The sequence below is a fragment of the Eptatretus burgeri genome, chromosome 10 (genome assembly GCF_056783735.1).
Source record: "Eptatretus burgeri isolate ZD-2024b chromosome 10, Ebu_testis_v1, whole genome shotgun sequence".
NCBI classification, from domain to species: Eukaryota; Metazoa; Chordata; class Myxini; order Myxiniformes; family Myxinidae; genus Eptatretus; species Eptatretus burgeri.
Window position 1 is genome coordinate 66804271 of NC_140970.1, and position 26472 is coordinate 66830742.

The following is a 26472-nucleotide window of genomic DNA, read 5'->3' on the forward strand; positions in this document are numbered from 1 at the left end:
TGTGTGTGTGTGTGTGTGTGTGTGTGTGTGTGTGTGTGTGTGTGTGTGTGTGTGTGTGTGTGTGTGTGTGTGTGTGTGTGTGTGTGTGTGTGATGTTTTTTGTGATGTTTTTTGTGAAGTTCCACTGGAGCGTTCTGATGTGGAATGTGATACACCAAAAAGATCATCATGATGTCCTGAGTTGATTAGGTGTTTTAAATGCATGCTGTGTTAAGGTGTGTAAGGCAGCTTCATTGGTCATTCCACAACATTGCATTATATTTACAAAATAAATAACAAAAAGAATAACATTGTAACAAGCCATATATTAATGAACACAAATAATATTAACAACAATAACAGTAGTATTATTTGGGAAGAATAATAACAAACGTGTATCATCTACGCCCTGGCCAAAGCACATCTGGGCTTGGCGAAAGGCAAACTAATGTTCAAGCTGTATAGCGGGCAGGTATGCCACTACAAGGTCTTGAAGACCAATGAAAATTAGGTCCAATGGGCCCACGAGTAATTCCAAAAGGTTATAAAAGGTCATTCTAAATGGTTATAAAAAGTCATTCGAAAGAGTTTCGTTAGATTCTCGGCTTTGCCAATTTTATATTAAAAATGCCAAACTGAACCACTTCCTTCAGACACGAGTGTGGTTTTTATGTTCTTGTCTCCTTTTTTGCTTTAGAAATATCTGTTTTCTGGCAATTATATTGCTTTAATGCCCGTAATCAATCCACGGAATGGGAAATCAATCCACGCACACATTTCTCTTGACTTGGGTATCATCAGCAGAGAGTGGATTCTCTCCACAAAATGGATTCCCAATCCATCTATGGATATATAATATAATAGGCTGTCTGTCTGTCTGCTTGTCCCACCTTGAAACACGGAAATGCTCCTCGGAGAGAAAAAAATATTAGCCATGGGCTTCTGCTAGTTTGCTAATAAAACTAGTTTGCTAGTTTGCTAAAATAATTTATTTGAGATAAATAATAATTGACATTTAGCTAAATTAAAATGAAAAAAAAAAATCGCAACGCTTGAGGTGATCCAAAAGGAGTACGTGAAGCCTCAAAAGGCTGAAGTACAATTATTGTTTCACTAACTAGTCAAAACGTAAACGCCTGACCTGGTGAAGACTCGATGACGTGACGCGCGCTCGTGTATCGGGCGCGTGCAGAGCGACTCGTCCCGACGCGTGATTGGCTGCCGACTGGCGATGCTCGTGAGACGTTCAGCCAATGGGAGCGCAATCTTTCACGCGCTCTCCCTTTGTTGGCACTGTTGTGGGACGAGCAGGGGGCGGAGTTTCGCGGTATTGTTGGATTGATGTGTTCAGTGATTGCACGTGTGCGCCGAACGGTTCGAGCAAATGAATGGATTGTTATTAACTCGGTTGGCGATTTTTGTTTTCTCTTGATTAAGACGACCAAAAGATAGATTAAAATTTAACGAAACCGAACTGTGCATGCACATGTGTCGTGCATAATCCTTTCATTATGATCATTTGCATTCGCACAAAACAAATCCCAAAACTAAAAACAATAGTATTTTCAAGTTGCATATCGAATGTTCACGGGGGGGGGGGGGAAACATGTACTGTACAGTGTGAAGAGAGTGTGGGCCGATGATCGACGTGCTTCACATTTCCTGCACCTGTCTTCCTCCTACACCTTCCCTCAGTAAGCTAAAAACATGTGCGGAACGGTGCGGGGTCCGGCACAGTCGGCAAGCGCAGACACCAGAACCACTGCTACACCCTACAAGGGTGAGTACGAGAATTTCTGAGATTGTGGATTGTGGATGAAGTTTTTGCGGATGGATGGAGAGAGGGAGGGGGATGGAGAGAGGGAGGGGGATGGAGAGAGGGAGGGGGAGGGAGAGAGGGAGGGGGATGGAGGGAGGGAGAGAGGGAGGGGGATGGAGAGAGGGAGGGGGATGGAGAGAGGGAGGGGATGGAGAGAGGGAGGGGGATGGAGGGAGGGAGAGAGGGAGGGGATGGAGAGAGGGAGAGAGGGAGGGGGATGGAGAGAGGGAGAGAGAGAGGGGATGGAGAGAGGGAGGGGATGGAGAGAGTGAGGGGGATGGAGAGAGGGAGAGAGGGGAGGGATGGAGAGAGAGGGAGAGAGGGAGGGAGGGAGGGAGAGAGGGGAGGGGAGGGAGGGAGAGGGAGGGAGGGAGGAGAGAGAGGGGAGGGAGGGGAGGGAGAGAGGGGAGGGAGGGAGAGGAGGGAGAGGGGAGGGAGAGAGAGGGAGGGAGAGAGGGAGGGAGAGGGGAGGAGAGAGGGAGGGGAGAGGGAGGGAGGGCGAGAGAGGAGGGAGGGAGAGGGAGGGAGAGAGGAGAGAGAGAGAGGGGAGGGGAGAGGAGAGGAGGGAGGGAGGGAGAGAGGGAGGGGAGGGAGGGAGAGAGGGGAGGGAGAGAGGGGAGGGAGAGAGAGGGAGAGAGGAAAGGGAGGAGAGAAAGGGAGGGAGAGGGAAAGGGAGAGAGGGGAAGGGAAGGGAGAGAGGGGAGGGAGGGAGAGAGGGGGAGGGAGAGAGGGAGAGGAGAGGGAAGAGGAGAGAGGGAGGGAGGGAGAGAAAGGGAAGGGAAGGGAGGGAGAGAGGGAGAGGAGGGAGAGAGGGGAGGAAGAAAGAGAGGGAGGGAAGGGAGAGAGGAGAGGAGGGAGGGGAGAGGGAGGGAGGGCGAGAGAGAGGGAGGGAGGGAGGAGGGGAGGGAGGGAGGGAGGGAGGAGGAGGGAGAGAGGGGAGGGAGAGAGAGGGAGAGGGAGGGGGAGGGAGGAAGGGAAGAGGAGGGAGGGAGAGAGGGAAGGGGAGAGAGAGGGAGAGGGAGGGAGGGGAGAGAAAGGGAGGGAGGGAGGGAGAAGAGGGGAGGGAGGGAGGGAGAGAGAGAGGGGAGGGAGAGAAAGAGAGGAGAGGGGGAGGGAGGGAGAGGGAGGGAGGGAGAGAGAGAGAGGGAGGGGAGAGAGGGGAGAGGAGGGAAAGAGAGGGAGGGAGAGAGGGAGGGAGAGGGGAAGAAAGGGAGGGGAAAGGGAGGAGAGAGAGAGAGGGAGGGGAAGGGAGAGAGAGGGAGGGGGAGAAGGGAGGGAGGGGGAGAGAGAGAGAGGGAGAGAGAGAGGGAGAGGAGGGAGAGAGAGAGGGAGGGGAGGGAGGAGAGGAGGGAGGGGGAGGGAGAGAGAGAAAGGGGAGGGGAGAGGGGAGGGAGGGAGAGAGGGAGAGAGGGGAGGGGAGGAGAGGAGGGAAGGGGAGAGAGGGAGAGGGAGGGGAAGGGGAAGGGGAGAGGAAGAGAGAGGGGAGGGAGGGAAGGGGAGAGAGAAGGGAGGGGGAGAGAGAGAGAGGGAAAGGGAGGGGAAAGGGAGAGAGAGAGGGGAGGGGAAGAGAGGAAGGGAAGGGAGAGGGAGAGAGGGGAAAGAGGGGAAGGGAGAGGGGAGAGAGGGGAGAGGAAGAGAGAGAGAGAGAGAGAGAAGGGAGAGGGAGGGAGAGGGAAGAGGAGAGAGAGAGGGGAGGAGAGGGGAGAGAGAAAGGAAAGGAAGGAAAGGGAGAGAGAAAGAGAGAGAGAGGGAGAGAGAGGAAGGGAGGGAAGAGAGGAAGAGAGAGGGAAAGAGAGAGAGAGGGAGAGGGAGGAAGGGAAGGGAGGAGAGGGAAGGAAAGGGAAGGGAGAGAGGGAAGGAGAAGAAAGGGAAGGAGAGGGAGGGGAGAGAGAGAGAGGAAGGGGAAGGGAGAGAGAGAGGGGGAGAGAGAAAGGGAGAGGAAGGGAGAGGGAAGAGGAGAGGGAGAGAGAGAGGAGAGGAGGGAGAGGGATGGAGAGGGGAAGGGAGAGAGAGAGAGAGGGAGAGAGAGAGGGAGGGGGAGGGAGAGGGAGAGAGAGAGGGAGAGAGGGGAGGGAGAGAGGAGAGGGAGAGGGAGGGGAGAGAGAGGGGAAAGGAGAGGGAGAGGGAGAGGGAGGGGGATGGAGAGAGGGAGAGGGAGGGGGATGGAGAGAGGGGAGAGAGGGAGGGGGAGAGAGAGAGAGGGAGAGGGAGAGAGGGAGGGGATGGAGAGAGGGAGAGAGGGAGGGGATGGAGAGAGGGATGGGGAGGGGGATGGAGAGAGGGGATGGGGAGGGGGATGGAGAGAGGAGAGGGAGGGGGGATGGAGAGAGGGAGAGGAGGAGGAGAGATGGAGAGAGGAGATGGAGAGGGGAGAGAGAGAGAGGGAGAGGGAGTGGGATGGAGAGAGGGGGGGGAGGGAGAGAGGGAGGGGAGGGAGGAGGGAGAGAGGGAGGGGAGAGAGAGGGAGGGGAGGGAGGGGATGGAGAGGGGAGGTGGAGGGGGGATGGAGGAGGAGAGGGAAGAGGACAGGAGAGGGGAGAGGGAGCGAGAGGGGAGAGGGGAGAGGGGAGAGGGAGGGAAAGGAGGAGAGAGAGATATTTAGGCCACCCCATTATACAACATACGAGTTGTATAAACAGGGCAGTGGATACTCAGCACCCTCCCTTCCACGTCCTCCCCACCTCTTATCCATGCTCACTTGACACCGTGGTGCTTCTCGAGCAGAGCTGCGAACTGCTCTGTTTGATTTGGATCAACATCCAGAAGGCATCCCTCTCTAGTCTCTCCGACAGCTTTCTCTCTATCCCAAATCCTAGTGTGCACCTACCGTTGTTCAGCCGGGGAATTCATCCGACATCGTGACGTTGTGTCATTTGGCAGAAGTTTTTTTTTTTGCCTTTCGACTTGCAGACAACGCTGTTCTTTGCTGTATGTAGACAAACGAATTGCGGATGATGTCGATGACTGGGATTAAATCTTTTTTTTATCGTTTTCATGTTTATTTATTTCTGTCTTTCCCCATTGGATTTTGCTTTTTCTGATGTTTATTTATGCTTTCACTGCTTTTTGATTTAAATTATTGATGTGAAGGGTTTCTAGGATCTCTACAGACTGCTTCACAGGGTTTTTATTTTTGATAAAATACATCAGCAATGTTGGAGCACAGCTAAACTCTGTACCGTATTTGATGAAGCTGTCGCATTGTGTCGGTACCATGCAAGTCGCCATCTTGTGTTATGAGGGCATGAGGTACCAGCTACCAGTAGTCTCATGGTCTGGTGAATCACCTTATGAAATCTGGTGTGAACGACGATACGGTAATAGTAGTTAGCCCGTCCGCCGCACAGCAGGAAACGGGGTTTTGCTGTAATCGTTTCTGTCGTGCGTGCGTGCGTCCAGGTTATAATTTTATTTCAATTTTTTTTTTCACCGTTTGAAACTGTCATCAAATGTTCAACAAACCTCTTGATTATTAGAGAATGAAGAGATGAGTTAATAAATGGGTCATAAAATAATGTCAAAGGGCAAAGTCACAGTAAGTACAAATAGACCGTATTGGTCCGTCTGCCATGCAGATCAAGATGGCTTGGTTTTGTAATCCCTTCTGTGTTTCTTTATTTACCATTTGGTCTTTTGTCATCAAATTATTAACAAAACTTTATGAAAACATGAAGAAAACAAATGAATAAATTTCCCTTTGTAATTATTTTTTTTTTTTTTTGCTGTTTTTGTAAAGTTTATTTTTAATTTCTTTTCGTTCAAGTACAAAGCGCACGCGGAGCAGGCTTTGCATTTTGAGATGTTTTCTAGTCTTATTTTATAATCATTTGTTGAATATGTTCTATATAAAAGAGATCAATGTGAAGTGGGTTTTAAAAAGAGCTTTCTCTCCATGCGAAAGTCTTGCAGTGAAGCTAATACCACACTGATGATTGATGATTGGGTTTGATGTGCAAAAGCTGTAACTTCCACCAGTATCTCATGAAGATGAATGGTTATGTAGATAAGCTTTCTACCGCTCATGCAAGCTGCTGGAGATTTGAAGCTTGGCCTGTTGTTCCGGCATATGTGAAGTAACCTGAGCTGAGGGATAGCTCACGTTGTGTGTGCATATTGCTTCAGCTCTGAGATGAAGATATCCATTTATTTCAGATTGTAAAATAACTACTGTAGAAGCCCATTGTAGCTAATGTCTTCTTTTTTTTCTTCTTCTTTTTCTTTTCATACCTTGTCGAAGCTCGTGCAAGAGCTGATACACAGAAACGTATAACAAGGCAGGAGACAAGAGTGGCAGGAGAGGGAAGCACAAAATAGTGGGTAACAGAAACAATGGGATATCTGTGGAAGGCAGAGGGATGGGGCGGGGTACACGGGATAAACAAGATGGACATTACAGGGACTTTGAGGAAGGAAAACGGCGAATCTGAAGGAGGTGGGTTTGGGGTGGATTAACCGGGGTAGAAAATATCAAGATTTTCGATGGGGGAAGATATGAGATTGTGGTGAACAGCTGTTTTGAAGACCTGGAGGGAAGAGTGGGATTGAATTGTATGTGGGAGTTTGTTCCAGAGGTGGGGAAAAAAGACGAATGAAAGGATGAAGATGAGCAGTGATTCTTGATTTTGGTAGTTTCACCAGAAGGGGGGTTTTGGTGGACCTTGAGCATTCTGCGGAAATATAGGTGGGAGGGGACAGATCACAGACAGAGCACCGGGGGTAAGGCCAGAGAGGAGACGGTTGAAGACAGAAAGACCACCAACCTGTCTGCGGTGAGAAGGTGAGAGACAAGAGTCTGAGAGAGTTTGCAAATCTCCTCCATTTTAATCTATTTACACAGCAACCCTTCTCCTCTTCCCCTCTACCCCTTTACACATTTCCCTCAAAGTCTTCATCCGCTCTCACTCACTGCCTTCTTTACACCTTTACACACTTTCACTCATCCCAATCACTCACTTCCCTCAATCCCTTCATCCACTCCCACTTATATTCCTTCTTTCACTACCTTTCACTACCTTTTCTACCCTTTCACCCCTGAGCACAAACTGCAGTTTTAAGCTAATTCAGTTGAGCGGTGCAGGAGTGCATAGACGTCAAACAAACAAACACCTTGAATGGTCACGATAATTTTTGATGTCTATGGTGTTCATACAGAGAATAGACATATTTTATTTAATTATAACTTGTAATGCCCACTCTCACCAGGAATAGCGCTGCATGATACACATTTACACAGAGAATTTGCGTCGCCACTGAAGCTGAAACAAACGAGGCTATGAATTTTTTGTTTATTTTTTTTAACCATCTAAAATCTTCCTGCGTACACCCCGAGTACAACCATCAAGTTTAAACTCTTTCCGTCCAGTAGTTTAGTCGTGCATACATAACAAGACAGACAGACAGAGGTGGCTAGCTTTGAATTTGATGATTTGTCTGCAAGAGGCTTTGCAATGCGGAGCACACAGTCATTTAAGCTGGTTGTCCTGTTTGTAGGGGAATACCACATTTTGTAAATGCTTTTTTTGGTTTGTGTCAACGAGCAAGTCAAACAATAGGTTTTATCAATCCCGAGTTGAGAAAAGTTTCTGAATCGCCAAAGGATGTAAATCTGAGATTTTGGGCATTCTGCCCTTTGTCAAAGCAAATAAGGGCATCTTGTTTGTATTTTACTGGAACGTTAAGCTGAATGTCCTATTTTTTTATCATGTAGACAAAATATTCTGTGGTATCTCTATTGTAGCCAATAATGTTGCCATACTATGAGTATATCCTTCTCATGAAGATGTTTTGTTTTGGCTACTCCTTAAAACTACAATAATAATAATCATATGCTAATAAATCAGGACATACATGTCAATCCTTTATTATTTTAGATTAAATTTTAAAACAGAAAATGCAAACAAAATTAATGCTTTTCAATTCTTTCCACAGACTGTCCCCATTAGTGACACGACAGAGTGAAACAGATCAATTGGAACAGAACCACTAAAACTCCAAGTCCCAACCAGCTTTTCAATTCACTACTTAAACACCACCCACAGAACATGGAGGCTGATTCCCAAAGTGAGAAACAATGCCCTCCACCACCAGCACTTCCACCAACCACCACGAAGGCTGGCACAGACCCGAGCGATTCCACAGCTCGTGTTGATTCTGGTCCCGATGATGAATGTTCCAGCAATAACCACGAGGATCTGGAAATGAAGAGCAACACATCTCAAGGTACTCACAGTCGGTGTGAATCAAACACTTTAAGATATTTAATGCAACTGTGATTCCGAGTTGGAGAATTTGGTTTGATTAGCCCATGTGAATGCACCACTTTGTGGTGATTTTAATATTCCACGTGAGCTTATTGATCCAGCAACGTCTCTTTCCATTCAGACACTTGTGTTTTCCATTGCAGTCAATTCCAATAATATCATATAGATGGGTCAAACTGTGAATAGGAAGTTAAAATATGATATATATTAATTTATATATTGTGTGTATATATATATATATATATTTATTTATATATATATATATATATATATATATATATATATTTATTTATCTACACACACACTCGGTGTACAAAACATGAGGAACACCTTCCTAATATTGAGTTGCACCCCATTTTGCTCTCAGAACAGCCTCAATTCATCAGGGCATGGACTCCAGAAGGTGTCGAAAGCATTCCACAGGGATGTTGGCCCATGTTGACTTCAATGCTTGCCACAGTTGTCAAGTTGGCTGGTAGTGGATCTCTACTCCGAATAGCTCGTTCCATCTCATCACATAGATGATGAATTGGATTGAGATCTGGTGACTGGGCAGGCCACTGCAGGAAGCTGAATTCACTGTCATGTTTGTGGAATTATTCCTGGACAATCCTAGCCTTGTGGCATGGGGCATTATTATCCTGCTGAAGAAATCCATTCACAGATGGATAGACTGCTGCCATGAAGGGATGCACCTGATTGGCAATGATGTTCAGATATCCTGTGGCATTCAATCGTTGCTCCACTTTTATCAAGGGGCCCAATGTATGCCATGAAAACGCACCCTACACCATCACACCACCACCAGCCTGCGTGTTGACACGGCATGATTGATGCATGTACTCGTGTGGTTTTCTCCATACCCTAGTTCTCCCATCAATGTGAAACAGCAGGAATTGGGATTCATCAGACCAGGCAATGTTTTTACAATCCTCCAGTGTCCAGTGTTTGTGTTCCTAAGCCCACTGCAACTGCACGTTCTTGTTTATTGCTGATAGAAGTGGAAGACTGTACAGTCGTCGGCTTCCATGCCCTATTCATGTCAGGGTACGACAAGTTGTACATTATTTTGTGGGTGTTTCGGCACCAATGTTGTACTGGACTGTCAGTTGACTAAATGTAGCCCAAATGTTGCTCTGCACAATTTGTGTCGGTGTCTTTCATCAATGAGCCGTTTGACCACTGGCCTGCCGTTGGTTGGATATCTTTTGGTTGGTGGACCATTCTTGATACACACCGGAAACTGTTGAGCATGAAAAACCCAGCAGCATTGCAGTTATTCATGCATTCAAACCGATGCGCCCTGCCACCTACTACCATAACCCGTTCAAAGGCCCATAAATATTGTCTTGCTCATTCACCCGTTGAATGGCACACATGCACAATCCATGTCTCAAGGCTTAAAAATCCTTCTTTAACCTGTCTCCTCCCATTCATCTACACTCTAATTGGATTTAACAGGTGCAATCAATAAGGAATCATAGTTTTCACCTGCATTCACCTGATCAGTCTATTTCATGGAAGGAGCAGGTGTTTCTGGTGTTTTGTACACTGAGTGTATGTAATATATATATAAACCCCCATACTTTTTCGTGCACTACTGAGGCTCCCAAGCATGAAGCACATGCAATGCCGATTGTAGGTTTGAAACAGCAAAGGGCTTACCTTGTGTGGTTTTTCCTGGTTGCTTTTTTGCAGCTTTCTTTGGTTGGAAGAGCATGGGGGTTAATTTATTGAAATCCAAGTCACCTGGGGTAATTGATTAGGTGAGATCTGATTAGTTATTCCCTCCATTTGCAGGTGAGAGATGTGATTGGGTGTTTTTATTCATAGGTTAACTGCTATTTTCCATAAAAGATACCAAGCTGATTTTGTGCTTTTTTTAAATTAAAAAAAATATTTTTTTGATACCCAACACATAATTAACTAGAAGGTTACTCGGTGGAGCACATACCTCTGCCACACAAAGCCTTATCCATGAGAATATACCGGGCCCAATACATTTTTGAAATATCATGCGAAACTGTACGACATTGTTTTTGGCCCTATCTTTGAATGGTTAAGAATGACTTAAAAAATATAGTAGCTGGAACCAGATCCATATCCGGATCTTCATCAAAATCTAATCAGTTTGTCCTTGTTACACACTCAACCTGTCCACAAAATTTCATCCGAATCCGTACACAACTTTTGAGATATCCTGCACACAAACAAACAGACAGACAGGGGTGAAAACATGACATTCTTCCACCTTCAGTGGCAGAGGTAATTATGATTCTATCAAGTTCATGTTTCATTAAACGGAATCATAATTCAATTGAATCATGGTCAAGACAATTGCAAACATAGTTTACAATTCCATGTATCTTGTGTGCAACTATTTTTTAAAAATACCAATTCAAGGAGGGGTGGGGGGCATAGATTGGGAGAAATACAATTGAGAAAAAGGGGGGATGGATAGGGGAGAAAAGGGAGGTTTGGAAAGGTGGAGTGGAGGTGTGGAAAAGAGAGGGATTTATGAGAAAAAAAATGGAGGGAACGTATTATGGAGATGTATGAGACATTGGGAGAGGGAGAGAGAGTCCAAATTTCCCCATAATTAAATGGACCACAAGATACACTTTACCCAGTTAAGAGTTTTTTTGCAATAACACCACTTTTGTTTTTACTAGGTGATTCGAGTGGAAATTATTCGAATGGGAATGAGTTGAATGGTGGAGCATCGTGGGGTAATGCATCAAGTGGCCATTCAAGTGGCAGTTCAAGCCATGGTGGGAAGGATTCCGCTCTGATGATCCTCACATCAGAGAGCAAGAGGTGTGAATTTGAAAGACCTAAATATAGTTGCAAAAAAACGTTGTATAAAGACTAAATCGTTCATGTACTGTAAGCTAGCAAGGATAGCTTAGTTGTCTATTCTATAGGTTTGACCCCGATCAGGTCACACATAACAAAGATTTAACGTTCTGATGAAGTTCAGGCAGGGGACACGACATTCTGATTCACATTGTCCTGAAGCTGGACGTCCTGTCTACATTTAGGTTGTCGACTTTAAAAATCCCATGATAACTTTTGAAAAGAGTGCGCCATGATCCTGGAAAAATTGGCTGCTCGAGGTTTGTTGTACGTTTTTGTTTTCTTCCTGCAGCAGTAACAAAGTCGGAGGGTTGTAATTTGAACATGGCATTGACTTGGTGGACCAAATATCTTAGATTTTGGAACAAGTCAAACGGAAGAAGCTGCAAATTGATGCTTAAATCATCTCCTATGCCAATGACCCCTTGTTTTATCAGTTATTGTTTGGATAAATCAAAGATTTTGTGGAATTGCCACAATGTACAACAGTATCGAAATGCCATGCATCTACGAGCAATTAAATTTGCCATGGGCACTGACTTCAATAAGTGTCAGAATTCAAATTGTTGAAATGTATCTAGTCAAACGTCATGACAACATTTATTATGCAATCCAACATATGCCACCACATCAAGTGTATGTTACATGTAAGATGGGTAATAAACATCACAACTCTGACATCAAAAATAATCTTAGGATCTCGATTCCAATATTCTAGGCCACGGTCGTACTTTGTGGTCTCACAACTGCTGAAGTGGACTCTCAAATGCTTAAGTGGAGACCCAAACTAATGCACAGGCTGTCACATGTGCATGACTTTTTACAGAGTTTTAAGCATTTAGACTTTTTTTTTTAACCAGATTCAATGGTGTAATGGTTAGAGCATCCACTCTGAGTCTGAGAGGTCGGCGGTTCAAAGCCTGGCCGAGTCATACCAAAGATTTTATAAAATGGTACGAGCTGCTTCCTTGATTCAGGTTCAGCTTTTAAAGGATAGAGCACGGACAATCCCAATTGGTTAGCATTCATGGGGAGGACGAAATTATTCTGTAGGAAATGCCCTGCTGAGTACGGTGAGAAATGCGACACCATTGCGTTGTTGGTACCCAGAGTGCCTGGGAAGTGACAACACTTCCATTTAGCTCAGTGGTTGCGTTTGTCTCATCTCACACATCTGTTGTGGTGTATGTGTATCCCAAGCAAAAATACTATATTTAGAAGTATCGTATATGAGAGTTGTACTCTCATATACTCTAATTGGAAACCAGTCCAACTACAGTAGTCTGCAGATAATTACTACAGGAAAGGAGTGTTATATTTGCCTGTTATGTGTATGTGTATGTGTCCCCACTTCCTCTATGAATCTTAGATCCTGTTTAAAAAGTCGACTGTGTGCTCATCACAAAGACTGCTTATAGCTTTGTATTTCTTTGTTTTCAGCTCCAACTCACAAAGCCTTTCTCCTCCAAGCAGCTCAAATGCATACAGTTTGCTAAGTGCGAGTTCAGAGCAGGACCAACCGTCCACATCAGGTTGCAGGTCAGCACTCTGACCATGTGGATTTGATTCCATTGCAAATTGCACAGCCAAACATTGCTGATTGTTTTCTCCATAACCTGTTACCCACCGATTCTATATCTACCCTGCAGCAGTGAACAGTCCATGAAGGCCAAGACACAGAAAGCTTTATTGAAAGCCTTGAAGGATCTGAAGACTAGGCTTCCATCGGAACGGCATGTCAAGGGCAAATCGAGCACCCTCGCCACACTGCAGTATGCACTCAGCTGCGTCAAGCAGGTCCGAGGTGAGGGCATCTCTTTCATCATTTGCTACCGAAAGCTTGTACAACCATATAATACTTGTCGTGCCTATTTTTTTGCTAGGCAGAGAGAAACTGTCCACTATCAAAAGGTCAAAGCTTTCTGACATTGAATGACATGGAATAAAAGTCCACTGGGTCGAGGTTCCAAAAAAAATTGACTCTTCGATAATATTTGAAAAGATTAAATAAACCACAAAGTATGAATCGGTGAAGGTAAATGGTTCAGTCGCAGGAATCATTAGTTGGTGGACGTTAAAGATCACATGGTGCCTTTTGCGTAGAGTTGGCAAGCTATCGCCAACATCCTGAACAAATTACAAAATTTTCTGCCCAAATCACTTTCTGCCAAACATCAGACCACCTCCTTCTTTAACAGCCCCGATTATCCCACATTGTGGGGTCAGTCGGGGGAAGCTTGGCCCAAGCCGGGACACCCGTTTAACGTACATCTGAGGGACAGCACGCACACTGATGAATCACCCTGCCTGTGAAACACTGGGGTGGGGAATCGAACCCAGGCTCGACAGCTGAGAGGCAGGTGTGCATACCTCTAGACCATCCTGCCACTGCCAAACATCAGACTGATGACTTTAAAATGATTTGTTTCCAACCCACATTTGAGTACACGAGCATGGTCTTGTTGCCCCAACTTTGTTTGAGACTTACAATTGCACTGATCTTGCCATTATCGCACCGTTTAATTTGTCAATAAAGTGGCTTAATTGGTGAAGGTGATCTATGAAGGGGGATGGTGATAAGTTATTAGCCCGTCTGCCCACACAGTGAGAGATGGGGTTTTGCAATCGCTTGTGTGTCTGTCTGTCTGCCTGCACTTAATCTGGGAGGTCAGTGGTTCAAACCCAGTCTGAATCATACCAAAGACTCTAAAAATGGTACGTGCTGCTTCCTTGCTTGACTCTCAGCAGTTAAAAGGATGGCAAACACAAACAAATGACGCTGGGAAGGCAATGGCAAACCACCTAAACCTAACCCTTGCCAAGAAACTGCTTTGGCAGCAGCGATGCTCTGTAAAGAGTATGGTACATCCACATTTTAAAAAAGTATATACATATACTCCAGTATACGTCAATTCAAGCATTGAGATGATGTCTCTGACATTGAAGATTGACAGTATTATGTTAACATAGACCCTTGTGGGTTTTTTTGCTTCCCTCAGCAAATGACGATTACTACCAGATGTGGACTGTGGATGATGGGCAGACAGCAATGCTTGACGTCACAACGTATACCCTGGACGAGGTGGAGACAATTATGTCTGACTTTACAGGAAATAATGCGGTAAGTTGGTGATAAACGGATCAGCAGTTTTATTTACAATAAATTTGTTTATTTTATACGAAGAGCTTTTCCTCAAAGGGGAAAATATGTGGAACTCTGAAGCCCCCTCGTTACTCACCAATGTCCCAATTTAAGTGATCATCCATCTCACCTGCTAATAAGTATCGCTGATCTATCACCTTTCATTACCACTTTGTATTGAATATCTATGAGATATCTATCGATAGTTTATTTTGTAATGAAACAAACTAATAGCATTACTTCCTGATTTTCATTTTGTTTACACACATGCCGAGGGTATTTTATTCAAACTGGTAATCCTCTTGCAATAGGCATCCAAAATGGCATATTATTGTTCCCCTACATTTTTGATCCTCTTCTTCCACATTTATTTCCCTCCTCTGCCTCTTATCATGTTTCTTCTCCTCTTCTCCCTTTCTTTTCTAAATACGCATCCTTTGCATAAATATTCTACATTTTGTCTGCTTTGATAACCCCAGAGCAATGCAATATGGCTTTACCCACTCTACTATCAAGGCAATCTCAACTCTGAGAGGGAATTGAAAAAAACAAAAATATATGAATACCTAATTATATATTTACATCTTTTATTTATTTATTAACCTCCGCCATCTTCGAAGATGGATGGAGGTGACTGTTTTCACCCCTTTCTGTTTGTTTGTTTGTTTGTGAACAGTATTACGGAAAAACTCCTCAACGGATTTCGACGAAACTTGGTGGGGGGGGGGGGGTTAGGTATGGTCCAAGGATCATGCCAAAATGAAATTTTGGACATTAACCCCCCCCCCCCAAAAAAAATTGAGCGAATTTTTTTTTTTTGCATTTCTACATGTTTTAAGTGATTTCCAACCCCCCCCCCCAAAAAAATAGTTACCCCTCCCCCCAAAAATAGAGAATTTTTTTTGCATTTCTACATGTTTTAAGTGATTTCCAACCCCCCAAAAAAAATTGTTAGAGGATTTTTTTTTGCATTTCTACGTTTTGATTTCCAACCCCCCTCCCCCCCCCAAAAAAAAATTCCCCCCCCCCCCAATTTTTTTTTTTGCATTTCTACATGTTTTAAGTGATTTCCAACCCCTCCCCCAAAAATTAGTTAGAGGAAAAAAATTTTTTTTTTTTGCATTTTTACATGTTTTCAGTGATTTCCAACCCCCCCCCAAATATTGTTACCCCCCCCCAAAAAATAGAGAATTTTTTTTTGCATTTCTACATGTTTTAAGTGATTTCCAACCCCCTCCCCCAAAAAATAGTTAGAGAAAAAAATGTTTTTTTTGCATTTCTACATGTTTTAAGTGATTTCCAACCCCCCCCCCAAAAATAATTGTTAGAGAAAAAAAAACATTTTTTGCAACTTTTTTTTTCAACAAAATTTCGATTTCTTTTTTTTGCATTTCTACATGTTTTAAGTGATTTCCAACCCCCCCCCCCCCAAAAAAAAAATGTTGGAGAAAAGAACTATAACTGTCAGCACTTTTGACATCATATTTAATGAATAAGATATAAGGTTCACTTGAGTGACCCAGCAGTATTGGCGGCAGAGGTTTTGCACTCTCCTGAGTGCTCCCCCTCTAGTTTTCATTATATAATCATGGCTTTTAACAATGAGAGTAAAGGACTTTAGTTGTCTGGAAAACGAGCATTGCTTGTGATATAAGTGTGCTATCGAGAAACGTGGTGGTGTGGAGCAGGGGTACTTACTGTCCATGTGCTCAGTCTGTCTGAGCCGATTATCAAATTGGGTCAGATGCTGTTAATCCACAAAATATTATCACAAATGTGTTGAATTTCCATGTCATGCTGATATGGATGCCATTCAAAACTCTTTTCCAAATAATCTTTGATTGTGCAGCTAAGTGTGGAATCCTGGATATTCACTTTTCTTGATCAATGTGCTTTTGTCTTCAGAGATATTTCCATTTCTTTCTTCTTTGGTCAAGTTAGACTGAAAATAGTGAAAACTCTTTTTCTCTCTTCTCTTCACTCATGTACAGGACACTTTTGCCATTGCCATCTCACTTATCTCGGGTTGCATTCTCTGTGTTTTGGAACAACCATGGTTCATGGTTGGCTGGCGCCGTGAGCTCCTCCACCAAAGGAAGTTTGTGGAGTTGCTTGCCCCACAAGATGTGAGCATGTTCTACAGCTCGACGGCACCTGACAAACTTCTACCCTGGATGGCATGTCATCAGGCTGGTTAGTTGCAACCGTGTAATGATCATACATGCTATGTTGTATATTCTTCTGAAGTAATGTTCAAACCTGATGTGAAACTTGAATTTGATCCAGATATTACACTTTTTTTTACTCTTGCTTAGATTATCACTGATAGGATGGCCTAGAGGTAGTATACTTACCTATGAGCTATTTACTGTGAATTTAATTCCTGACATGATAAACGGTCATCCCGGTACTTCTCAGTGTGATGTTCCAAAAATGAGTCCACCCATCTTTAGAGGGGGCTGCCAAGCCAGCTGGATGTCTTGTTTGTGAGCATTTGCTTGTATTTACGTGCAAGTGTCACACCCCAGAAGTGTATGGGATTAGCAAAAAGGAACATTTGCTACGATTATGAGAACAATAATAAAAGGAAGGGTTGCTGCAACATATTGGAAGTGGAAGTGGTTCATTTTCAGTTGTAGCATGAGCTCGCACCTTGGTTCACAATAGAACAGTGAGATTTGTAGTTATTTAGACAGTTCAGCTCATGAACACTTCGACTGCTGCTGAGTAAATCTTCGAGATAATAAGTGGACGGAGGTATATCTTGATATTTTCCTCCTGTGAAACAAATACTTCTTACAACAACTACACATACTTAAGTAATGCAAAACTGCTCATAATAGTTTAATATGCCATTTACTTTGAGGGATTTGATTGCCTTGCTCGGCTGCACGCTTCATGTTGTGGATTTGCGGATATAGAAAAGCGACAAATTAACAAATTGACACTTAAATTGAGTTCACTTCAACTCCATTCAGCACTTTACAGAATTAAAAAAAAAACTCCTGTATAGAATCTTTCCAGCCAACAAGATCATTAGATTATGAGAAGAGATTGATAATGAAGGGACGACAAAAACATCAGGCACAATTATGATAATTGACGCCGTTCTCCAACCTGATACAAACACTGTGACGTCACCACCATGGCGCACCATGGAGTCTGTGACTCCCAGAAGAGCTTTTCCCACAGCGCGAGTTAACATCCGCCATCGAAGATGGACGGAGGTTACTGTTTTCACCCCTGTCTGTCTGTTTGTTTGTTTGTGAACAGTATTATGGAAAAACTCCTCGACGAATTTCGACTAAACTTGGTGGGGGGATTAGGTATGGTCCAAGGATCATGCCATTAGATTTTGGACTTGGTCCAAAGTAAAATATGGCCGCTATGGTGGCCATTTTGAAAAAATATTTGAATTTTTGTTTTTGCATTTATACATGTTTTAAGTGATTTCCTCCCCCCCCCCACAAAAAAATTATTAGAGAAAAGAAAAACAAAATTTTGCAACTTTTTTTTCAAAAAAATTTCGATTTTTTTTTGGCATTTCTTCATGCGCATCGATCGAGTTTAGTTTATTCAATCATGGTTCAGTAGTGTGATCTGTTTTGGCCATTTTGAAAAAAATATTAGATTTTTTTTTTTTTGCATTTATACATGTTTTAAGTGATTTCCAACCCCCCAAAAATAAATTGTTTGAGAAAAAAAAAAAACTTAGAAAATTTTGCAACTTTTTTTTCAACAAAATTTCGATTTTTTTTTTTTGCATTTCTACATGTTATAAGTGATTTCCAACAAAAAACATGCCAAAATTATAATTGTGGCTGATTTTGGAACTTCAGGTGGATATACCCACGTAAAATCAAATTCTGCTCAAAGAATCTAGTTATGACGAATGAATTGAGTATGTAAAAGTTAAAAGGGAAAGTTGCAAACTATAACTCTGTGAGCACTGTTGACGTTAAATTGAGTGAATAGGATATCAGGTTCACTTGAGTGACCTAGCAGTATTGGCGGCGGAGGTTTTGCACTCGACCGAGTGTTCCCCCTCTAGTTACAAGATGTTATGTGTAATTTCGGTAGGGTTCCTTCGAGGGTAGAGGAGTTGCAGCTGAAACCCAAATCCTATCCAGGTTTCTCCTGGTGACTCCATCATTGCTCTTTACTTATTTGGGTTGCTTCTGACGATGTGGCAGGGGGTGTTATTGAGAGATAATGTTCCACGTGGCAGGGGGGTGTTATTGCTCTTGGTGCTGTGCAGCAATGTCGGTATGGGACGTAGTTCCATTGCATTGATATATATATATATATATATATATATATATATATATATATATATATATATATATATATATATATATATATATATATATATATATATACCTGAGTTGAGATACCACCTAAAGCCATATCTTTAAAATATATCATGCGATATTTTAAAAAAAAAAAAAAACTTTCAATCTAGATATCTTTAAAAGCCATGTGGCTGCTGTCCTATATGCTCTTCAATAATAGATAAAGCAATACTGTATTTTCTGTTTTGTGTTTTTATGACTACATAATTAGCAAAATTTATCTAAGATGATGATAGTGTGTACCTGTATATGAGGAAGCTTAAGTATAACGGTAATGAGAGAGAAAAAATGAATTTATGACTTGGCTACCAGCAAAGGCTGCTGCCTAACTGGTTTGTTCCTCATGGCAGCATCAACACTTGACTATCCACAAGAGAAGTCTTTCTTCTGCCGCTTAAGGTGAGAAATCTTCGTTTTCAGCTCACCTGTACTTTAGTCCAGTGAGCTTTTGTGATCGAGCAGTATCCGTAGATGAGTGGGTCGTCAGTCAGTCCGTAAACACTTCAGTCATTATCACTTAAAACAAATACACGATTTTGATGAAACTAGGCCACAAGCTTCATATATGATGCCTAACAAAAGTTCTTCCCCAAAACTAGACACACACAATTTCGATGAAACTTGACCACAACCTTCATCACTCGTGATGTTCCAGTTTGTTCACGGCATTAAAAATCGGGGTCTAAGGGGAACTGCAGGGGGTTTGATTACTGTTGCTCCTGATCCAGGTGAGCTTCAGGATGTGTGGTCCTATTTTTATATCCTATATTTTGACAGTGGCCGATTGTTCTTCAGAATGTACATCAATCAAGAAAATTATCATGGAGGATAAATCGCAAAAAAGGCACAGCCAACTAAGAATTAAACACGAACTATGAAATGAGAGCGAGAGATGAACCTTCAGAGTTTAGGCTTTATTCCATTTGATTGGAGCCGCTTCTGTGGGCACACCAGGAAATACAGGTTCAGCTAGGAGTACATAAGCAGAAACGTATACATGTGCAGTTAACCATTGCAGACTAAATCCGCGTAAGCACGGAGTTCGATATAATCTCCATTCTCACCAGTCAATGAGCACCTTCAGTTAACGAGCATCAAGTGGACAGCCGATGTCAATAGCAATGCCCCGGGGACAATCACTCGTGCCGCAGAGAGACCTCCCCTTATACGCGAGACGCACAACATGTGATCCCGCGTCATGTCCCTCGATTCACGTTAATTCACCACATTCTCCCCACCTTTAAAATGTAACTAGGGGCCCATCTTACACACCATGATTGCTTTAGCACTATAGGAGTATACATTTCAAGCAACGCGGACTAATTGATCTACAGAAGCATACATGCCAAGCAGTGATTATTTTGAGTTGTAGGAGCATGGAAATGAGCATCGATATATGATATAATGGGCATATAGGAGCATGAGCAGCGAGAATGCCGATAATCCCCTTTACAGATTGAGTCGTCGAGGGGGCCTTATTCGTCGACCTCTCCGGGAGTAAACGGCAGTTTCACTTGAGGGAGACTCCCGATCCTCTTGGTGAGCCTCGACTTGTGCCGTGGGTGACTCCTCCATCGCTCTCGGGTGGAACGCGGCAGACCCGTCGCCTGGCGGAGTTCCTGGGGAAATGTCAGAAGGAGGAGTGCCAGGAGGTGGTGTACCGGCGGGAGGAGTACCCGAGGGAGCCAGATGGCGAACCGACACAGTGGTCTCCCTGCCATCCGGGAGCCTGACATGAGCATACTCTGGATTAGTGTCAATGAGTTCGACCCCCTCCACCAGCGGTTCATACTTGCTTTGTCGTACCGGGCGTTTCATGAACACTGTACCGGGGTGGGTCAGCCAGTTGGGCACCGTTTGACCGTCAACATAACGTCGTTGGTGAGTAAACATACGTTCGTGAGGAGTGGCATTTGTGGACGTGCAGAGCAAAGAGCGTATGGAATTCAGAGCGTCAGGAAGAGTAACCTCCCATCGCTCGGGGCCCAGTCCTCTCGATTTCAGCGCCAGAGTTACGGCTTTCCAAATTACTCCATTATACCGTTCCACCTGCCCGTTTCCCTGTGGGTTGTAACCCGTCGTTCGACTAGTTGCTATGCCGTGCTCTAATAGGAATTGTTTTAGCCCGGCCGACATGAAACACGGCCCTCTGTCTGAATGTATGTACGAAGGTCTCCCAAACATAGCGAAGAGGTCAGAGAGACATTTTACGACAGTGCCCGAGGTCATATCCGAGCACGGAAACGCGAAAGGGAACCTTGAATATTCATCAACAACGGTGAATATGTATCTGTTGTCTGTTTCGGTCGGTAGGGGCCCTTTGAAGTCGATGTTTAGTCTCTCGAAGGGGGAAGTAGCCTTGATCAGTCTGCCAGAAGCCGCGCCATAGAATCTGGGTTTTAGTTCAGCACAAACAGGGCATGAAGCATTCATTTGTTTAATATCTTCAACAGAATAGGGAAGATTTTGTCTGCGTACGAAATGTGCCATCCTGGTTACCCCTGGGTGGCACAGAGACACATGGAGGTCTTGCAAAGCCTGACTGATTGTTGCCGAACTGTAGACCCGGGAGAAGGTATCTGCAGCAGGGTTTTCCTTCCCGGGCCGGTAAACAATGTCGTACCTGTAGCAGGCTAGGTCTATCCGCCATCTCATAATTTTTTCATTCTTAATTTTCCCGTTATTTTTCCCATCAAACATGAAAGCCACGGATCGTTGGTCCGTAACGAGCGTGAAGTGGTTTCCCAGTAAATAATGTCTCCATTTACGCAGCGCTTCGACGATGGCGTACGCCTCCTTCTCTATTGCCGAGTGTCTCTGCTCGCTTCTAGAGAGAGTTCTCGAGAAGAAAGCGACCGGCCGCCCAGACTGATTAAGTGTTGCAGCTATGGCGTGATTTGAAGCGTCGGTCTCCACCACGAAGGGCACCGAGCTGTCGATCGATAAAACCACGGACTTACTGATATCATCCTTGAGATCGTGGAAAGCTTTTACGACAGCGGCATCTGGTGGAAAGTTTTTGCAATGCACTAGGGGATGTATTTTCTCGGAGTATTGCGAAATCCATCTTGCATAGTAAGCGAACATTCCGATCACCCGGCGCATTGTTTGCAAGTCCTGAGGTGGTGGAAGCTCACGGAGCGGGCGCAATCGCTCAGGATCAAGCTTAATTGTGCCGTCGGCTATTGTGTAGCCGAGAAGGTCAATTGACCTTGCCGAGAATACGCATTTCTCGTAGTTGAGAGTCAGATTATATTTTCCAGCAATGCTCAAGAATCTGTCCAGATTCCTATCATGTTCCCTCTGATCCCTACCGCACACTGTGACATTATCCACGTAAACAAAAGTGTCTTTGAGGTTTTCATCTGAGATGATGTCGTCCATAACCCGTTGGAAGCAAGCTACTCCATTCGTGACACCGAATGGTATCCTTCTGAACTGGTAGAGGCGCCGCCCTGCCTGGAATGCAGTGTACGGTTTGTCTTCCTCTCGGATGGGAATTTGATGATAGGCGCTTCGCAAGTCGATGGTACTGAATACCTTATAATTGGCCACGCGTTCGACCATCTCATCTATGCGCGGCAGGGGGTAGGCGTCGAGTTGGGTGAAGCGATTGACCGTTTGGGAATAATCGACAACCATCCGTTTCTTATGGTTCTGACTGCTGGTTACTAACACCTGTGCGCGCCATGGCGAATCGCTCGGTTCTATAATTCCCTCCTCCAGTAATCGCTTGGTTTCCGAAGTGATGAAATTCATGTCAGCAGTGGTATATCGCCGCGATTTGATCGCTATCGGTTTGCAGACCGGCGACAAGTTAGCGAACAGCTGGGGGGACGTCACCTCCGCGGTGGTCAGCGCATTTAAAATTAGACGAGGCTTGCTTCCTCCAAAGGGTATTTCGACGCTCGTGTGCTGCTTGAGGACATTATGACCCAGAATTACGTCTGCGCACAAATCACGAAGCACCAGCACCTTTACATCCCGATGCGTGTACCCTTTTACGTCCAATTCAACATTGCAGTACCCTCGTACGCGGGATTGTAGTGAGGTGGCGGCCATGCATACCGTATTGTCAGTCGGGTGGATTACCCATTTCCTGCCCTTCACTAGCGAGCTGTTGACGAAACTTTCAGAGCTACCGGTATCAATCAGTGCCTCAGCCATATGCCCGTTAATTCGCACGTTGATGATAGCCTTGGATAGATTCCCCGGGAGGCTGCAGTCAATTTATTTTGCGAGTAGAGAGCCGCAGAAGTGGGTTTATTCCTCCTTAGAGTAGATTTACATACCCTGGCATAATGCCCTTTCTTGTCGCAATTCATGCATGTGGCATCTCTGGCGGGACATTTTTGACGAGGATGCCTTTTGTACCCACAAAAGAAGCATTTACCGACCGGAGCAGTTGCTGAGGAGTTTGACGAGGTCTGGGTATCCGGCTCCTCGGGTGTTTCTCCATCCCTCATGTCTGGCTGTGTCTGTGCCAGTGGGGTTCCTTGGGTTCCCATCGTAGCAGCGTTCATGAGCAGCATCGGTGTCCCAAATGACTCAGATTGCTGCTGAGCCGTATCCATCGCTCGAGCCTGATCGACTACCTTGTCAAGAGTGGGTTGCGCTTTCTCTAGTAAGCGTTGCCGTATGTGGGCTGATCTGAGTCCTTGGATGAATGCCTCCCGGGTCGCTTCCTTTCGGTGTTCCTCGGCGCTTACCGCCCGGAAGCTGCAGTCTTTTCCCAGCTGATTCAGAGCTTGCAGGAACTGATCGATTGTCTCCCCGGCTGCTTGCTTGCGTGTGTTGAGAAGATGTCTTATGTATACCTCGTTCTTGGGCTTCACGTAGAGCGCCTGCAGCACGTCGATCGCTGCTTCGTAAGTGTCGCACCCCGAGAAGAGCCTGTACACGCCGGGCGAGACATGATTCACGAGAGCGGCAAATTTGTCAGCTCCCTCCGCGATGATGGTCAGATAGTGTGAGAAGGAGCAGAACCAATGTGACCATTTCATTTCTGCGTCAGTCGCGTTCGGGTCTGCGTCGAACCTCTCTGGTTTGTAGATCTTGTCCATCTTTGGTTGAGAGAGCCGAGAAAATCAAATGGAATAAATTGAAATGAGAGCGAGAGATGAACCTTCAGAGTTTAGGCTTTATTCCATTTGATTGGAGCCGCTTCTGTGGGCACACCAGGAAATACAGGTTCAGCTAGGAGTACATAAGCAGAAACGTATACATGTGCAGTTAACCATTGCAGACTAAATCCGCGTAAGCACGGAGTTCGATATAATCTCCATTCTCACCAGTCAATGAGCACCTTCAGTTAACGAGCATCAAGTGGACAGCCGATGTCAATAGCAATGCCCCGGGGACAATCACTCGTGCCGCAGAGAGACCTCCCCTTATACGCGAGACGCACAACATGTGATCCCGCGTCATGTCCCTCGATTCACGTTAATTCACCACAAACTATTCCACCGATTTTTGTAACAAACAGGATGCAGCATATAGAGTCTTGGAAGCTATTTCATCCACAACCCAAATACTTTGTCAGGCCATTGTCAATATATATTGTACATATACTTTCTTCAAATGAATCCATTGTCTTATTGGGACATTTAGAAATAATTGGTGTTTTTGAGGTCAGTTGGTGTTGATAGAAGCACTTTAATTCCTCGTACCCTGCTGCAAATCGCTGTGCATGGGCGGCAGTGAGATAAAGCTGAGAGCATTATTTTGTATGTATATATCCATATATATTCACTGTTTTTATTCTCGATACAAACTGACCTTCATCAGCAGAATAAAAGTATCTAAATGTCCACTGTCTATTCTTTTCAATGCAGAGGGTTGTCCGTCACCATAGCTGAAGCAAAATGCTTCTAAACATGGCATGGGTAGCAGTGGAGAAGGCATCATGAATAGCTTCTTTCAAATCCATGTTATTTGCTGTCATTGGCAAGTCTTATCCAACTTGCATTGGCTACTTAGTGACCTTACAAGGCATGTGGACCACCTTTCCAGTTTTAAGATGGTGCAGTGTTTTTGAAATCGTAAACTCACTTTTGTTTGATCACACGCTCCCACCTTGATTCTATCATCCACGGTATGCTTTTACTGTAGGAGTGGAAGCAGCAAGGAAAATATGGGATATCAACCATTCCGACTCACTCCATATTTGCTCAAAGTTCAGAATGCTGAGGTTGGTGAGGAGGGTGGACAACCCTGCTGCCTCCTACTGGCTGAGCACATCCACTCTGGCTATGAAGGTATGGTCTTCATCTTGACTCCGATGGAAGTCTGCTTAATAGTATCTGACATCCATTCATTTTTTTTTCTCCGATACCTACGTGGCTCACATGTCTGTTTTTTTTTTTTTCTCTATTGTTGTGCAGACTTGTAAAACCAATACATATTTGGGATGACTTTTAATTGTGTCTTCTTTGTTACCACAATGTTTAACCACCAGCTCCACGCATTCCTCCAGAGAAGAGAACATTTACAACAACACATACACCAAACTGCATATTTCTAGATGTCGACGAAAGGTGAGTTTTCGAATTGGGTGAAAAACCCTACAAGCTGCTTCAATAAACAGTCACTACTCTCATGCAACCAGGTCCGTTTGGGTCATGGTTTGGATGTTCACTACCGTGGAAACCTTCAAAAGTTATCTGGAATCTGATGATTTTCAATACATTTCTATGAGATCTTAAGAGAAATCATGGATTTTTTTTTGTGAAAGATCAAGATTTTTGTCTGAGTATTATGAAAACGACATAGTTTTTCAACAAGCTTGTGCTCCTTTACTTTTTGTCCGACAAACCACAGATGACTCAAAATGTGGTATTGCATGCTTATTGTACTGTCTTTTCCTCCAATGACTTACAGAGCCATTCCCCTTCTGGGTTACTTACCCCAAGATCTCATCGGCACACCATTCTTACCACACGTACATCCCAAAGATCGTCACCTCATGATTGCCGTACACCGCAAAAGTAAGTAGACACCTCTCCTACAAAACACTCACTTTTAACTCATAACCAGACGTTAGTTAAATTTGACCAAGTCTTGCTGTTTACATTCATGATTTTGGTTTGGTAATGATACCAGTAGTGCCCAGCCTGTTAGATTTATACCTGCTACTTGTACTCTGAAATATTATACCAGGAAGAGACGTGATTTACTCTTTTTCATAAATTTTCTTTCTTCCCTTCTCGTGTTATCTATTTATTTATTTATTTATTTATTTATTTTGATTTTTTGTGTCTTGCTCTTGTTTTAATTCCTTCATTGGTTTTATTATTACTAGTGCATGCCTGTAGGAGCATGGCCGTACGTGCAAAAAAAAAAAAACTTTCAAACCGCGAGCCAGAAACGACAACCACAGAGGGCTGTTCCTTTGCTCTCGCGTTCTCGCGACAGCCACACTTCCACACACAGAGTTAATTAAAATCAAGTTTACCTCCCTGTCTTTGCTTGCCATGGCATTCGCTTCCATGTAACCGGCACGGCCCGTGACGTCATCGTCGGCTGGCCACGCACCGGCCTACACAGCAACGTGTCATTGGTTGGTAAATAAATGGCCGCAGCAACGTGTCATTTCTTCTCCCATCTCCTCTCCGGCCTCGCCCCCCTTGCTCTGTCTATGATCTATCCCCCCTATATTTCCGCAGGGCGCTCAAGGTCCAACAAAAACCACCTTCTGGTGAACTGACAAGATTGAGAATCACTGCTCACTTACACTCTTTCATTCCTCTTTTTTTTTCCTGCCTCTGCAACAAACTCCCACACTCTTCAATCCCACTCCTCCCTGCAGGTCTTCAAAACAGCTGTTCATGAGCATCTCGTATCTTCCCCCATCCAAAACCATGATCTTTTCTACACATGTTAATCCACCCCAAACCCACCTCCTTCAAATTCCCTGTTTTCCTTCCTAAAAGTCCCTGTAGTACCATCTTGTTTACCCCATGTACCCTACCCCACCCCTCTCCCTTTCACAGATCTCCTGTTGTCTCTGTTCCCCACTATTTTGTGCTTCTCTCTCCCACTCCTCTTGTCTCCCGCCTTGTTATA

At 44.4% G+C, this 26472-nt stretch overlaps 1 protein-coding gene across 9 annotated transcripts in view; it reads left to right on the plus strand.

Moving 5' to 3' along the window:
- Window positions 1-26472, plus strand: part of LOC147018754 (period circadian protein homolog 2-like) — a 105636-nt gene that overhangs the window by 35263 nt on the left and 43901 nt on the right. For 7 of the 9 annotated variants that reach the window (XM_085898794.1, XM_085898790.1, XM_085898793.1 and 4 more), the window contains 11 exons: window positions 1675-1759; window positions 7727-8017; window positions 10731-10875; window positions 12355-12453; window positions 12564-12718; window positions 13914-14035; window positions 16048-16249; window positions 18759-18807; window positions 24520-24665; window positions 24866-24944; window positions 25288-25394. In XM_085898794.1, the coding sequence (XP_085754920.1) occupies window positions 7840-8017; window positions 10731-10875; window positions 12355-12453; window positions 12564-12718; window positions 13914-14035; window positions 16048-16249; window positions 18759-18807; window positions 24520-24665; window positions 24866-24944; window positions 25288-25394 (1282 nt within the window). In that variant the 5' untranslated portion in view covers window positions 1675-1759; window positions 7727-7839. Of the gene's footprint in view, window positions 1-1674; window positions 1760-4377; window positions 4727-7726; window positions 8018-10730; window positions 10876-12354; window positions 12454-12563; window positions 12719-13913; window positions 14036-16047; window positions 16250-18758; window positions 18808-24519; window positions 24666-24865; window positions 24945-25287; window positions 25395-26472 lie in introns of those variants that run through there. The other 2 variants (XM_085898796.1, XM_085898798.1) reach the window with 2 other exon arrangements.